Raw genomic sequence first — 14,473 nt, forward strand, 5'->3', positions numbered from 1 at the left:
TCCTTTTCTCATATATATTGTATACAAATTGCTTTACAACTAATGCATGCTGCAAAGGAGATTTACAAGAATAGTAATAGGGATGAAGAACTTTAGTTATGTGGAGAGACTTGAGCAGCTGGGATTGTTCTCCTTAGAGCGGTGAAGGTAAAAGGGAGATTTAATAGAATAATAGGAGAAATCTTTCCACTGGCAGGAGGGTTGATAACCAGAGGTCACAGAACAGGGGGAGTGAGGAGAATTTTTTTTAACGCAGCACGTTATTATAATCTGGAAAATGTTAGCAAAAGAGCAAAAGGAAATTGGATAAATTCTTGAAGGAGAATGATTTGCAGGGCTATGGGGAAAAGCACAGGGGAAGTGGGACTAATTGGATAGCTCTATCAAAGAGCCATCACAGGCACGATAGGCCAAATGACAGTCTCCTGTGCTGTATGAGTCTCGGATACATTTGAAGCGTAGTCACTATGTTGTGTAGGCTATTGTAACAGTCTGTATGTGCACAGAGAGGTCCCACAAATAGCTGATACATGACTGACCACGTAAATGGTTTGTTGGTAGAGTTGGTTGAGGGAGAAATGTTGACCAGGGCACTGGAGAGCTTGCTGCTCTGTTTCATAGAGTAGATACCACCACCAACAACAGAGTATTCCCTCAATAATGCGCTGAAATAAAAATCTCAAAACATAACAGTCGTGCAGTGAGGGGTGATAAACACACATCCTGCTGGTTCCGGAAGATGACAGTGCTGCCCACTGAGGCAGGCTGACACGCAAACAAAGGCTCGGAGGAGCGTGTACAGAACTTCAGCCCTTTTCATCAGACCACTCCGAATCAGAAGCAGCCGCATAAAGATCTCACTCAAGCAAGTCACAATGGTTTTCAGCGTCATTTACCTGGTATCTGTCTTTGCATTTGGATTTATTTGCAACAACGCTCTTGAACACTTAGTGCCTATGCTTAGCTGATCTCCTGTGGCGTCGCTGATAGTAAATTTTCCAAATATTGCAGATTAAAATTATTTGAAGTGCAAAAATGAAAATATTGACTCCCCAGGTGAACTGATAACTCTGTTGCAGCAACACCTGCAGCAATAAGTCAGGTGGTGAGGCAAAACATTTACAGGAAAATAACTGCGAATTGAATGGAAGTTGAACAATTCCCATTTCTAAAACGCAGGTATTTAAGTTATCTGCTGGTACCATGTACTCTCTTTAATTTCAGCTGTTTAAATTACAAGGCTTTCTGCCTCAAAAAGCTGTTGAGGCTCGGGATTGAAATTTCAAAAGTGCGATTGACAGGTTTTTGCTCGGCCAAGGATATTAAGGATTATGGAACCAAAGTGGTTAATTGGAGCTAAGATACAGATCAACCATTATTTAATTGAATAGCAGAACAGACTCGAGGGGCTGAATGGCCTACTCCTGTTCCTATGTTTCCATTCCGTCTGCCATTCTTGCTGACAACCCGTCTTCCATCTGGAGCACAGAGCACTTTATTGACTGCCTCTGGCACACAGTCTGTTGCTCCGGAGTGGAATCATTGATCGATAGAAAAGTTCACAAACTGTTCTTTTAGGTTATCTGTTTCCTTATCACAATTGAATCTACAGAACATTTTCATCGATCTTGAGTCAATATTTTAATACTGAAATCTTGCTCGCAGCCATCTCACTTTGATCTTCCTTGTCTTTTCATGCTTGGAAAGGTAATAATGGGAAGGCCATTAACATGAAGTGAGGTGTTAAGCCAAGGTTTCCTCTGCTTATTCATGTGAACAATAAAAGATTTTGCACTATTAATGGAAGAGGAACAAGTGTCATAGAGTCGTACAGCACAGAAACAGGGCCTTCGGCCCACCGCGTCTATGCCGACCATAATGCCTATCTATACTAATCCCGCCTGCCTGCATTAATTCCATATCCCTCTATGCCTTGCTCATTCAAGTACCTGTCCAGATGCCTCTTAAATGTCGCTACTGTTCCTGCCTCCACCACCTCCTCAGGCAGCTCATTCCAGATACCCACTATTCTTTGTCCTGTCCAAATTCAACTCCCAATCATTGATGGTACCTGTGCATAGAATGACTGGCATGTTTGACTACACATCAGCCACTACATTTCAAAAGTATCTCATTGTATCACTTAATAGAGCTTACCCAACAAAAATCTTTTAATTTCAGCTTGAAAATTTCAACTGAACCCCCACCAAGCCCCTCCACCAACAGCATCCACAATTATTTGGGGGGAAGAGAGTTCCTGATTACACTGAAAGATGGAGGGGAAGATGGAAGGGTTTTCTCAGGGTCTTCAGCCAATTAATTATTTTTGAATATCACTGCTGTTTTGTAAGCAAGCATGATAGCCCGCTTGTACGCAGCAAGATCCCACTGAGGTCCGGCGAAGTATGTTCGTGTGTTCTTAGTTTAGTTGATTGAAGGAAAAAACATTGACCAGGCCACCAAGTGAAGATCCTCGTGCTTTGAATAATACCATGGGATTATTTTTGTTGCTGTTGATGGGACTTTGCTATGTATAAATTAGCTGCTGCGTCAGCCTGTGTAACAACAGTGACTTCAAAAGTAAATCATTGAGAAGCAATTTGGGACTTGTGAAAGAGGTGAAGAAATAAATGCATCTTCGTTTTTCTAAAAGACAAATTTAAGCAGCTGATCTTCCTCATAGCCTCTCCATCACCAAACTACCTACTTCCCTAACATCGCCCGTCCTCGCCCCTGCATCAGCTGATCTTCTGCTGGAACCTGCATCCATGCCTTTTGTTACCTCTAAACTTGACTGCCCTCCTGACCAGCCTCCCACCTTCTGTAAACATGAACTCATCCAAAACTCTGCTGCCGTATTCTAACTGGTGCTATGTCCCATTCAACCATCACCCTTGTGTTCGTTGACCTACATTGGCTCTCAGTTAAGCAACATTTCTCCCTACCTCCCTCACCTGCAGCAGCTCTACAATCTTCCAAGAACTGTGCATTCTTCCAATTCTGACTTCCTGTCCATACCCATTTCTTCGCCTCACCACTGGCGACTGGCTTGGACGTAAGCTCTGCAATTCCATCCCTAAACCTCTTTGCTGCTCTCTCCTCCTTTCAGATACTTCTTAAAACCTGTCTTTTTGTCTAAGCATGCCTTAGTATCTCCTCCTGTGGCTTGATGTCAATGTTTGTCTGATTATGCTCCTGTGAAGTACAATGGGGCCTTTTTACTACATTATAGGTATTATATCAGTTTTTTTTACACGTTTCATGGGATGTGGGCATCGCTGTCTTCGCCAGCATTTGTTGCCCATCCGTAATTGCCCTTCAGAAGGTGCTGGTGAGCCGCCGCCTTGGACCACTGCGGTCCAAGTGGTTGCGGGTACATCCACAATGATGTTAGGGAGGGAGTTGCAGGAATTTGATCCAGTGACAGTGAAGGAACGGCAGTAGTTCCAAGTCAGGATGGTGTGTGGCTTGGAGGGGAACCTGCAGATGGTGGTGTTCCCACGCATCTTCTGCCCTTGTCCTAAGTGGAATGTCAGCCAAGATTTTGTGCTCAAGTTTCTGGAGTAGAGCTCAAATCCACAAAGTCTGACTCCAAGACGAGAGTGCTAGCCGTGGAGCTGCAGCTGATACTATTTATCCTCGGCAGTTTGTTGTATTTGTGGCAGATGCAGATTCCTAGGGCAAGACTGGTGTTCTGTGCACTCTCAGCTCATCCCAGATTAATACATGTGCGCACTCGTTCTCAGGGAATCAGATATGTGATTTTAATGTAACTGGCTGACAGGCTGCAGGTTTGTAGCAGTGAGGGACTCTGAAGATGACCTAGCATGTGAGAGCAGATGCTTGGCTGCTCATCAGAAGCCAGAGGCATCCAGTGACACTCTCAGCCAGCTGTTTTCATTTGATGCAATGTAAATACTTAGTCTCTCCAGTTTATTGTAGTGCTGAACTGTGTAGGTGTTCAAATTGGACAAACTGGACCCTCGGGTCTGTGAGACGTTTTCAAGGAGTCTACAGGGAACCTAGTGTTTCTGCCTGCCAATGTTTTTTTTTGTATGGATTAGCTTGTGATTTCTGTTGCTGTACACTAATAAAAAATATTTCAGCAATGTTAGTACTTCTTTGGGTAGCTGACACTGACTTGCGGAAGTGAATACAAGGGTGATCACAAGCATGGTCGGCACAGTGGCGCAGTGGTTAGCACCGCAGCCTCACCGCTCCAGCGACCCGGGTCCGGTTCTGGGTACTGCCTGTGCGGAGTTTGCAAGTTCTCCCTATGACCGCGTGGGTTTCTGCCGGGTGCTCCGGTTTCCTCCCACAGTCAAAGACTTGCAGGTTGATAGTAAATTGGTCATTGTAAATTGCCCCTAGTGTAGGTAGGTGGTAGGAGAATGGTGGGGATGTGGTAGGGAATATGGGATTAATGTAGGATTAGTATAAATGGGTGGTTGTTGGTCGGCACAAACTCGGTGGGCCGAAGGGCCTGTTTCAGTGCTGTATCTCTCTATGACTCTGTGCCTGTAATTAAAGGAGGTTCCTGGAAATATGTCAACATTTGTATCGGGTCTGCGGGAGTGTGTCACTATTCGCAGAGGGTCTATTGAGGTGAATCAGTTTTTACAGGGCGTGCCTGGGAGTGTGTCAGTTTTTACAGAGGGTCCCTGTGGATGTGCCAGTATTTCTTTGTGGGTTTGCTGGAGTGTGTCAAAGTAGTCATGGCAGTGTGTTAATAATTGTATCAGTATTTACACATTGAAAAGTTTGAAAGCCACTGCTGTACAGTATGAGGCAGAGGTTGAAATAGTACAGTCTAGGTGGCCCCAACTCTTTCAATAATGATAGTCTCTGCCACTGCTACCATGTCCAGTATAATGCTAACTCCTGTATGCTGGTGACAATTAAACCCATTCTGGTTCTTAGGACAGGGATTCCTATCAGTACACGTCCAGTGGGGTGCTCTGCCTTATCTCTGCATATTCATGGGCCGTGGGAGCCTTCTCCTCTTTGACAGTTTTTCCATGTTTCCCTTCCCCTCTGCTATTCTGCTGTGACCATTTACACTTCCTTGGGAACCATCTTCTGTTTCTCTACATCTCATTATCATTTCTTTTTGCATCCTGCCCTCCAAGAGTGAGTAATGAGTTGTTTTTGATCCATTAGTGTTGACGGAGCACTGGGAGTGTGCATCACAGCTCCAGGGGGTGCCATAGCATCTGTCCCCAACTGGACACTACGTGGCACTGAACTGATGAATGGAACTTCAATGTCCTCTCCTAATGCTTGTGGAGGCATCGCTCTGTTGATCTCAGGTATGCTAAGATGCGGCTCCGAAAACTCTGGGGGAATCAATGGTAAAATGGAGGGGAATCTGCATGTAGTCTGTGATATCATTGCTCCTCCTACCCCTTCTGTATCAGAAGTGTGAGTCACTTTAATTGGTCTTTGAATCAGTACTGCACACACCAGTAACTATTTGGATCAAACATCCAGCTCATGTACCAGACCTTTCCTGATTCTGTATTGTTACGTTAAAGATATTAAATCATTCGGTTTGTTTTCATCTGTATCCCCACAATAGCTGTAACATCCTTTTTATACTGTGGCAACCAGAGCTATTCCCAGAATACTAAGTGCTGTTGCACCAGTGATTTATAAAGCGACAGGATTACCTCACTATTTTGACTCAATGTAACTATCACAAAAGACTGAAAGGTTCTGGAAAAGAGAAGGCTGACGGATGACCTAATTATGAAGGGATTCAGTAGGATAGACGTCGAGATGATTCCACTTATCGGGGAGTCTGAAACTAGGGGCCATAAATATAAGCTGGTCACTAATAAATCTAATGGAATTCAGGAGAAACTTCTTCACCCAGCGCGTGGTGAGAATGTGGAACTCTACCAGAGGGAGTGGTTGAGGTGAATAGCATAGATGCTAATTTAAGGGGAAGCTAGATAAATAAAGAGGGAGAAAGGAATAGAAGGTTATGTTGATAGGATAAGATGAAATAGGATGGAATGAGGCTCGTGTGGAACATAAACACTGGCATAGACCAGTTGGGCCAAACAGCTGTTCCTCTGTTGTAAAATTCTTTGTAATTCTGTATATAAATGTAGGCTGGTGTCGCTCCTCAGTCTCTATCTCCCCGCGTTCCCATGTGGCTTGGGTGAGTTCAAGAGCTTCACTCCATTTGGGTGATCCCAAAGAAGATTAAGTTAATGGCCAAAGCCCATGCATTGCTGCTTGCACGTCACATCGAGCTGGGAACATTCAATTGTGGAATCAGTTCTTAAATATGCATTCACTTGTACTCGTACATTGGCTGGTTTCATTCCAGTCACACTCTTGGCTTTAAGTGAACAGTGCTGTAGGGAGTAAAAACAAGAAATGCTGGAAATACTCAGCAGGTCTGGCAGCATCTGTGGAGAGAGAAGCTGAGTTAACGTTTCAGGCCAGTGACCCTTCTTCAGTGCTGTAGGGAGCATGCACTGACATGCGAAGATCATCATTGCAAAGTTCTGGTTGCACAAGATTGAGTCTAGCTTCGGTGATAAATAAATAAAATTCGTTCTCAAAATTGAGAGCATTGTCCCAAATCAGACTCTGGGTGGCTGGATTATCAGTAAACTTAAATCTGCATATGTCGGACTTGACATGTTAGATTTAAGTGTTTCTATCATTTTAATACTCTGTGAGCAAGACTATAAACCATCTACATGTACGTAAAAGCACCAAATGCACTTGTTACTATCATGTAGAATCATGTTGAATTTATAGCATAGAAGCACCCCATAATCTGATCACAATGCACTTTCACGGGTGATTTCCTAGGAAGTATCAGATGCTCAGGTGTTGTGCTTAGAAGCTTGTGTTGAACTGGGCCCAGCTGGAATTCAAATGGGAGTTTGCTGCTGCAGTGGGAACATCTCCCAAGGTTCAAATGAATATTTACTATTTATATCCAAGACTTCTAATAATAGGTGCTTGAATGTTTTGTGAACTACATCTGGTACGAAAGTTGGGGAATAAATTGAGATTAAAATTCCAAATTTAATGTCATTGGTAGACACCCAGAGTGAGACTGAATTGTCCCTGAAACCAAATCATCTTTTTTTTTTAAGAACATTACAGCGCAGTACAGGCCCTTCGGCCCTCGATATTGCGCCGACCTGTGAAACCATCTGACCTACACTATTCCATTTTCATCCATATATCTATCCAATGACCACTTAAATGCCCTTAAAGTTGGCGAGTCTACTACTGTTGCAGGCAGGGCGTTCCACACCCCTACTACTCTCTGAGTAAAGAAACTACCTCTGACATCTGTCCTATATCTATCACCCCTCAATTTAAAGCTATGTCCCCTCGTGTTTGCCATCACCATCCGAGGAAAAAGACTCTCACTATCCACCCTATCTAACCCTCTGATTATCTTATATGTCTCTATTAAGTCACCTCTCCTCCTCCTTCTCTCCAACGAAAACAACCTCAAGTCCCTCAGCCTTTCCTCGTAAGACCTTCCCTCCATACCAGGCAACATCCTAGTAAATCTCCTCTGCACCCTTTCCAAAGCTTCCACATCCTTCCTATAATGCGGTGACCAGAACTGCATGCAATACTCCAGGTGCGGCCGCACCAGAGTTTTGTACAGCTGCAGCATGACCTCGTGGCTCCGAAACTCGATCCCCCTACTAATAAAAGCTAACACACCATATGCCTTCTTAACAGCCCTATTAACCTGGGTAGCAACTTTCAGGGATTTATGTACCTGGACACCAAGATCTTTCTGTTCATCTACACTACCAAGAATCTTCCCATTAGCCCAGTACTCTGCATTCCTGTTACTCCTTCCAAAGTGAATCACCTCACACTTTTCCGCATTAAACTCCATTTGCCATCTCTCAGCCCAGCTCTGCAGCCTATCTATGTCCCTCTGAACCCTACAACATCCTTCGGCACTATCCACAACTCCACCGACCTTCGTGTCATCCGCAAATTTACTAACCCACCCTTCTACACCCTCTTCCAGGTCATTTATAAAAAATGACAAACAGCAGTGGCCCCAAAACAGATCCTTGCGGTACACCCCTAGTAACTAAACTCCAGGATGAACATTTGCCATCAACCACCACCCTCTGTCTTCTTTCAGCTAGCCAATTTCTGATCCAAAGTTCTAAATCACCTTCAACCCCATACTTCCGTATTTTCTGCAATAGCCTACCGTGGGGAACCTTATCAAACGCCTTACTGAAATCCATATACACCACATCCACGGCTTTACCCTCATCCACCTGTTTGGTCACCTTCTCGAAAAACTCAATAAGGTTTGTGAGGCACGACCTACCCTTCACAAAACCGTGCTGACTATCGCTAATGAACTTATTCTTTTCAAGATGATTATAAATCCTGTCTCTTATAACTTTTTCCAACATTTTACCCACAACCGAAGTAAGGCTCACAGGTCTATAATTACCAGGGCTGTCTCTACTCCCCTTCTTGAACAAGGGGACAACATTTGCTATCCTCCAGTCTTCCGGCACTATTCCTGTCGACAATGACGACATAAGGATCAAGGACAAAGGCTCTGCAATCTCCTCCCTGGCTTCCCAGAGAATCCTAGGTTAAATCCCATCTGGCCCAGGGGACTTATCTATTTTCACATTTTCCAAAATTGCTAACACCTCCTCCTTGTGAACCTCAATCCCATCTAGCCTAGTAGTCTGAATCTCAGTATTCTCCTCGACAACATTTTCTTTCTCTACTGTAAATACTGACGAAAAATATTCATTTAACGCTTCCCCTATCTCCTCTGATTCCACACACAACTTCCCACTACTATCCTTGATTGGCCCTAATCTAACTCTAGTCATTCTTTTATTCCTGATATACCTATAGAAAGCCTTAGTCAGTGATTTGTCCTGAAAAATTGACTCTAATAATGAGTTTGGTTGGTTGGAGATTTGTGGAATTTACACCTGATAGTCACAGTTAACAATATCTAAACATATGAGGAATGGGGGCTGTTAAAATCTTGACGTTGCCCACTTTGTAAAAGTTTACCTCGTTGCCAACTACAATATTAATGACTTTGAGGCAATCATGAATAACCTTTGCTCAATACTGGTGCTAAGTTCATAACTTATACACAGAATTACTGATGATTTACAGGCCATGCCAGTGGTTATGCACCACATGAACCTCTTCTCACCCCTACTTCATCTAACCTCATCAGCATATCTTTCTATTACTCTCTCCCTCGTATTTATCTAGCTTCCCCTTAAATGCATCTATCTATTCACCTCAACTACGCCATGTGGTAGCGATTTCTACATTCTCACTCTTTGATTTAAAAAGTTTCTTCTGAATTCCTTATTGGATTTATTAGTGACCATCATATATTTACTTTTCATGCAAAATGATTTGTGCCCATGTTATATTTTATGTGGATACTTTCAGTGCCAACCTGCTCTTGTTTCCATAAATACTTTAGGGCTGAAAGCAAATGGCATTGGTTACACTGTGCACTCAGTGCGGCGTGCCCTGGAGAACACGGCGTTGAAAGTAGAGGATGTTGAAGTATTCGCACAAGGCCATGGGATCATTCAGGTAAATATGCCAAGTTATCAATCCTTTTGGATGTGCTTTGCCTCCTTTGTTGAGTCCCTTAGGTAGCAGTAGCTCCCGTCGCTTTCTGGCTCAGGAATTGATCCAGGACTTTATAAAACACACAAAGTGGTGATTAGTTCATCACGTTAGTCCATGCTTCCTCTAATTACTGTGTGTGTCTGTCCGCTCTGATTCCCAGCTCCCACCCTCAGTAAACTTCAGCTCGTACAAAACTCCCATATCCTAACTCACACCAAATCCCATTTACTCATCACCCCTGTGGTTGCTGATCTATATTAGCCCCTGATCCAACAACGCCTTAATTTAAAATACTCATCCTTTTGTTCAAATCCTTCCATGGACTCATCCCTCCCTGTCTCTACCACCCCCAGCTCTACGAACCTCTGAAATCTCTGCACTCCTCCGACTCAGGTCTCTTGCGCATCCCACCACTTCGTTCATCCCACCATTGGTAGCTGTAGCTTTATCTGTCTAGGCCTTAAGCTCCAGAATTCCCTCACGAAAGCTCTCCATCTCTATCCTCCTTTAAGACAGTCCATATAATTGACCTCTGGCCAAGCTTTTGATCATCTTTCCTAATATCTCCTTATGTGGCTTATTGTCGAATTGTGTCTGATAATTGCTCCTGTGAAGGTCCTTGGGAAATTTTACCATGCTACAGGCACTATATAGATGCAAATTCTTGTGGTGATTGTTGGTAATGTTTCGATAGTTTGAAGCTGCTGACCACCCGACTTCTCCCCTGTCTCAGCTCATCTGCTGCTGAAACTCTCATTCATGCCTTTGTTACCTCTAGATGTGACTATTCCACTGCTGGTCCACATTCTACCCTCTGTAAACTTGAGGTCATGCAAAGCTCTGCTCCCCATGTCTGAACTTGTACCAAGTCCCGTTGCCGTATCACCCCTGTGCTCACTGACTTATTTTGGCTCCCTGTCAAGCAACTTCTTGATTTTAAAATTGTCATCCTTGTTTTCAAATGCCTCCATGGTCTTGCCCCTCCCTATCTCTGTAATCTCCTTCAGCCCCACAACCCTCTGAGATATCTGCGCTCATCTGATTCTGGCCTCTTGAGCATCCCTAATGTAAATTGCTCAACCATTGGTGGCTATGTCTTCAGTTGCCTGGGCTCCAAGCTCCGGAATACCTTCCCCTTCCTGCTTTATGACATTCCTTAAAACCTACGTCTTTGACCAAGCTTTTGGTCATCTGACCTAATCTCTTTGTGGCTCGGTGTCATATTTTGTTCTATAGTGTTCCTGTGAAGCACCTAGGGACCTTTTAGTACGTTAAAGGTGCCATATAAATACAAGTTGGTCATCTTTTCAATGTAATCGGAGCACTCTGCTAAACTTGTTTAAACTACCATTGTGTCTGTGATCAATTTGTTGTTTCCTTGCAGGCAAACCAGGCAAACAATGTCACTGCCAGCTCCTGGTCTATGTACATGTCCGTTTGTATGAATTGGTTCAATCACAGCATTGCTTAATGAACTGTAGATTGCCCACCACCTCAACCCCACTTCCCCTAACATTGCCTGATTGTTTCTCATTTCAGAAACAAGCATTTTACATATTTTTTTCCTTTTTTTCCTCTCAAGTGACATGTAATTCTGCCTCCATGTTACTGAGAAACATAATTTTATGTGAAGTTTTCATCAATGTCAGTCGGTTTTGTTTGGTAAGAGAATCAAGTGATAGGCAGCAAAGGCGTATAAATGAAGTCAAGATACAGACCTTCCCTAATCTAATAGAATGGTGGAACAGGCTGTGGGGGCTGAATGAACTACTCCTGTGCCTATGTTTCACAGAACAAGAGCAATCTGGTTTGAGTGGAAAACGATAAAATTCTAAGAGACCAGTGCTCCAATTCCCACATCTTTGGTCTGAGGCAGCCAATTTAATCAAACTCGCCCAGTTTTCATCCTTTCATAGAGCCATTCAGCCCATCAAATCCATGCTGGCTCTCCATGGAGTTAGGATCCTAGAATCATATAGCACAGGAGGCTGTCATTTCCAATTTTTTTTTGCATGCTGATCCATGTGTCCCTCGATCTTTCCAATTTCAACATTCAGAAACTAGAATCAGAGAATCATATAGCACAGAAGGAGGTCATTTGGCCCAGTGTCCCTGTGCTGGTTCTTAGAGCTATCCAATTAGTCCCGTTCCCCCACTCTTACTCCACAGCCCTGAAAATTCTTCCCCTTCAAGTATTTATCCAATTCCCTTTTGAAAGTTACTAAATCTGCTTCCACTGCCCTTTCAGGCAGAACATTGCAGATCACGACAACTCATTGTGTAAAAAAAGAAATTCTCCTTTCACCACTGATTCTTTTGACAATTACCTTAAATTTGTGTCCTCTGGTTACCAGCCCTCTTGCCAGTGGAAACCATTTCTCCTTACATACTCTATCAAAGCCCTTCATAATTCTGAACGCCTCTGTCAAATCTCCCCTTAACTCTCCCTGCTCTGAGAACAGCTTCTCCAGTCTCTCCACATAACTCAAGTCCGTCAACACTGATACCATTCTAGTATATCTCCTGTGTACCCTTTCTACGGTCTTGACATCCTTTCTAAAGCGTAGAACCCAGAATTGAACATAATACCCCAGCTGAACATTAACCAGTATCTCTGGGCTGAGTTTTACCAGCTCCTTGACGAGGGTGCCCATAAAATATTTGCGGGAGCGGCCCGCCACGACCCCCAATGCCACGAAGGACCCGCCACATTTTACCGACGGCGGCGAGGCCTCACTGCAGCCCCCGCCCCCCAGGCTTGGTGGCGGGGCCTTCATTTAAATATTACAATTGATCAAATAAACATGCAAATCAACTTCGCTGGTCCTGGCAGCCGTCCTGCGCAGGTATTATGGCTACCCGCTACAACTCACGTGCCTTCGGAATTGAGTTCCAAGGCCAGTCACTGGTGGGGGGAGGGGGGAGGAATGAAATTATCAGGGCAGTGGCGGGGGGGTTAGCAAGGAAAACAATTTTATTGACTGTGGGGATGGTGGGAAGGGGTTGAAGAGCAAATGTGACGTGAATTGGTGGGGGGGGGGTGGGGGGAGGAGGAAGTTCGGGGTGGGAATAAAGTTATTGATTGTCATATAGGACAATAAAAAAAAATTGGGGGGTATTGGGAAAGGGCCTCCAGCTTTTGATTATTTTTTATTACAAATTTCACAGTAATGTTCGTTTGAAAATTCAAATTTTTGCCTAGGGCTTGAAGGAAGCCCTTTATAAATAGCGCTGGCTCCCTTGCGGTGGCGGCAGATGTCATTGCAGGGGACTGAGCGGCCGCCCCCTCCACTTAAATGAGCCCCCGTGCGAAATATCAGGGGGCTCAGCGGCGGCACTTCCGCACCTGAAGGCTGCCAACTTCAAGTCACACCACCACGATGTGCCGCGTGCTAATAAAATTCAGCCCTCTGTCTCTGTCTGGTCAGTGCTGCCTAGCCAGGGCAATGGTTGATGATGTGATGCTCATTAAAAAGTGAAGGAGCTGCTGTGCCACTTGCTATTGCCCGTGGCACGGTTGACCACTCTCAGGTCAGGCACAGCTGAACATTCTCGAAACAGACACAGCGCTGGTTAGCTAGTGATGGTGAGAATGGTTACCCAACACAGCTGATACCCCATAATAAAAACAAATGCTGGAACCAGTCAGCAGGTCTGGCAGCATCTGTGGAAAGAGAAGCAGAGTTAACGTTTCGGGTCAGTGACCCTTCTTCGGAACTGACCCGAAATGTTAACTCTGCTTCTCTTTCCACAGATGCTGCCAGACCTGCTGAGTGGTTCCAGCATTTCTTGTTTTAATTTCAGATTTCCAGCATCCGCAGTATTTTGCTTTTATTACAGCTGATACCCCATCCTGTGGGTTTCCATAGTAACGTGTTTAATTTTTCCCGGACAGATTGAAAAGGCCTATGACTACCTCAGCCAAAACGTCTCAATAAAAAGTAATCAATTGGGCTTCAACATCAAAGTATGTCACCTGCGTGGAATCTACCTCAGGGACCCAGCCTATCTGTTGGTGCCAATCGACTTCTCCGTTTCTGTGGAGCCACTATTTCCTGAAAACGCAGGTATGAGAAACAAATTTCAATGCAAGACGCATCTGAGGTTTTCCAGTGTATTATTTGGGGGTTAGAACAGGCAAGTGGCAATTTGACAATAGATAAGACAATGCAGTAGATTGAATGGGAGGGGACATTTTTTGAGAGACATGGCATAATGCAGACATAACAACAATAACTTGCATTTATATAGTGCTTTTAATGTAGGAAATCATCCTTCACAGAAACGCAATCAGAGAAAATAGACACCCAAAGAAGCAGCTGTGGAGGGGTCACCAAGTGTTTAGTCAGAAGGATGAGGTAGTGACTACACCTCAAAGTAATTCATTGTCTCTAAAATGCTCTGAGGCGTGCTGAGAACCTGATGAGGCTGTTTGTTTTTAAACTTATATTTTCACCTTTTATACCAATTATTTATTGTTCCCAAATACCAAATGTGAGCACTCGTTCTCCTCACTCCTGCATTCAGAAACCTGCTCAAACCCTTTCTCTTCAAACATGCACTGACCCCTCCACCCTAACCCATTGCCCTAACCCCTGCACCTTCAACCTGTGACATGTCCCTCTCCACCCTTACCTAAGGCTACAAGTGCACTTGAACTCTCCCCGCCCTCCCCACTACTTGCCAGCTCTAGGCCTGAGACTGGCTCTGTGCTGAGGTCCCTCTGGCTATTTTAATGTTCCAGGACTGCAAATACTGACACTCAAAGCCCTGAACAGGCAAAGCATGGTTCCTGCTCGGTACCAGAGCTGAGGCGATACAGCTGCGG

At 44.2% G+C, this 14,473-nt stretch overlaps 1 protein-coding gene across 1 annotated transcript in view; it reads left to right on the forward strand.

Annotated features, from left to right (window-relative positions):
* LOC137377474 (tripeptidyl-peptidase 2-like) overlaps nt 1-14,473 on the forward strand; it is a 147,861-nt gene that overhangs the window by 66,120 nt on the left and 67,268 nt on the right. Inside the window, exons 11-13 of the mRNA XM_068047097.1 lie at nt 5,161-5,309; nt 9,491-9,606; nt 13,541-13,712. Of these exons, the coding sequence (XP_067903198.1) occupies nt 5,161-5,309; nt 9,491-9,606; nt 13,541-13,712 (437 nt within the window). The remainder of the gene's footprint in view (nt 1-5,160; nt 5,310-9,490; nt 9,607-13,540; nt 13,713-14,473) is intronic.

Source organism: Heterodontus francisci, chromosome 15 (assembly GCF_036365525.1).
Source record: "Heterodontus francisci isolate sHetFra1 chromosome 15, sHetFra1.hap1, whole genome shotgun sequence".
In the NCBI taxonomy this organism is placed as follows: Eukaryota; Metazoa; Chordata; class Chondrichthyes; order Heterodontiformes; family Heterodontidae; genus Heterodontus; species Heterodontus francisci.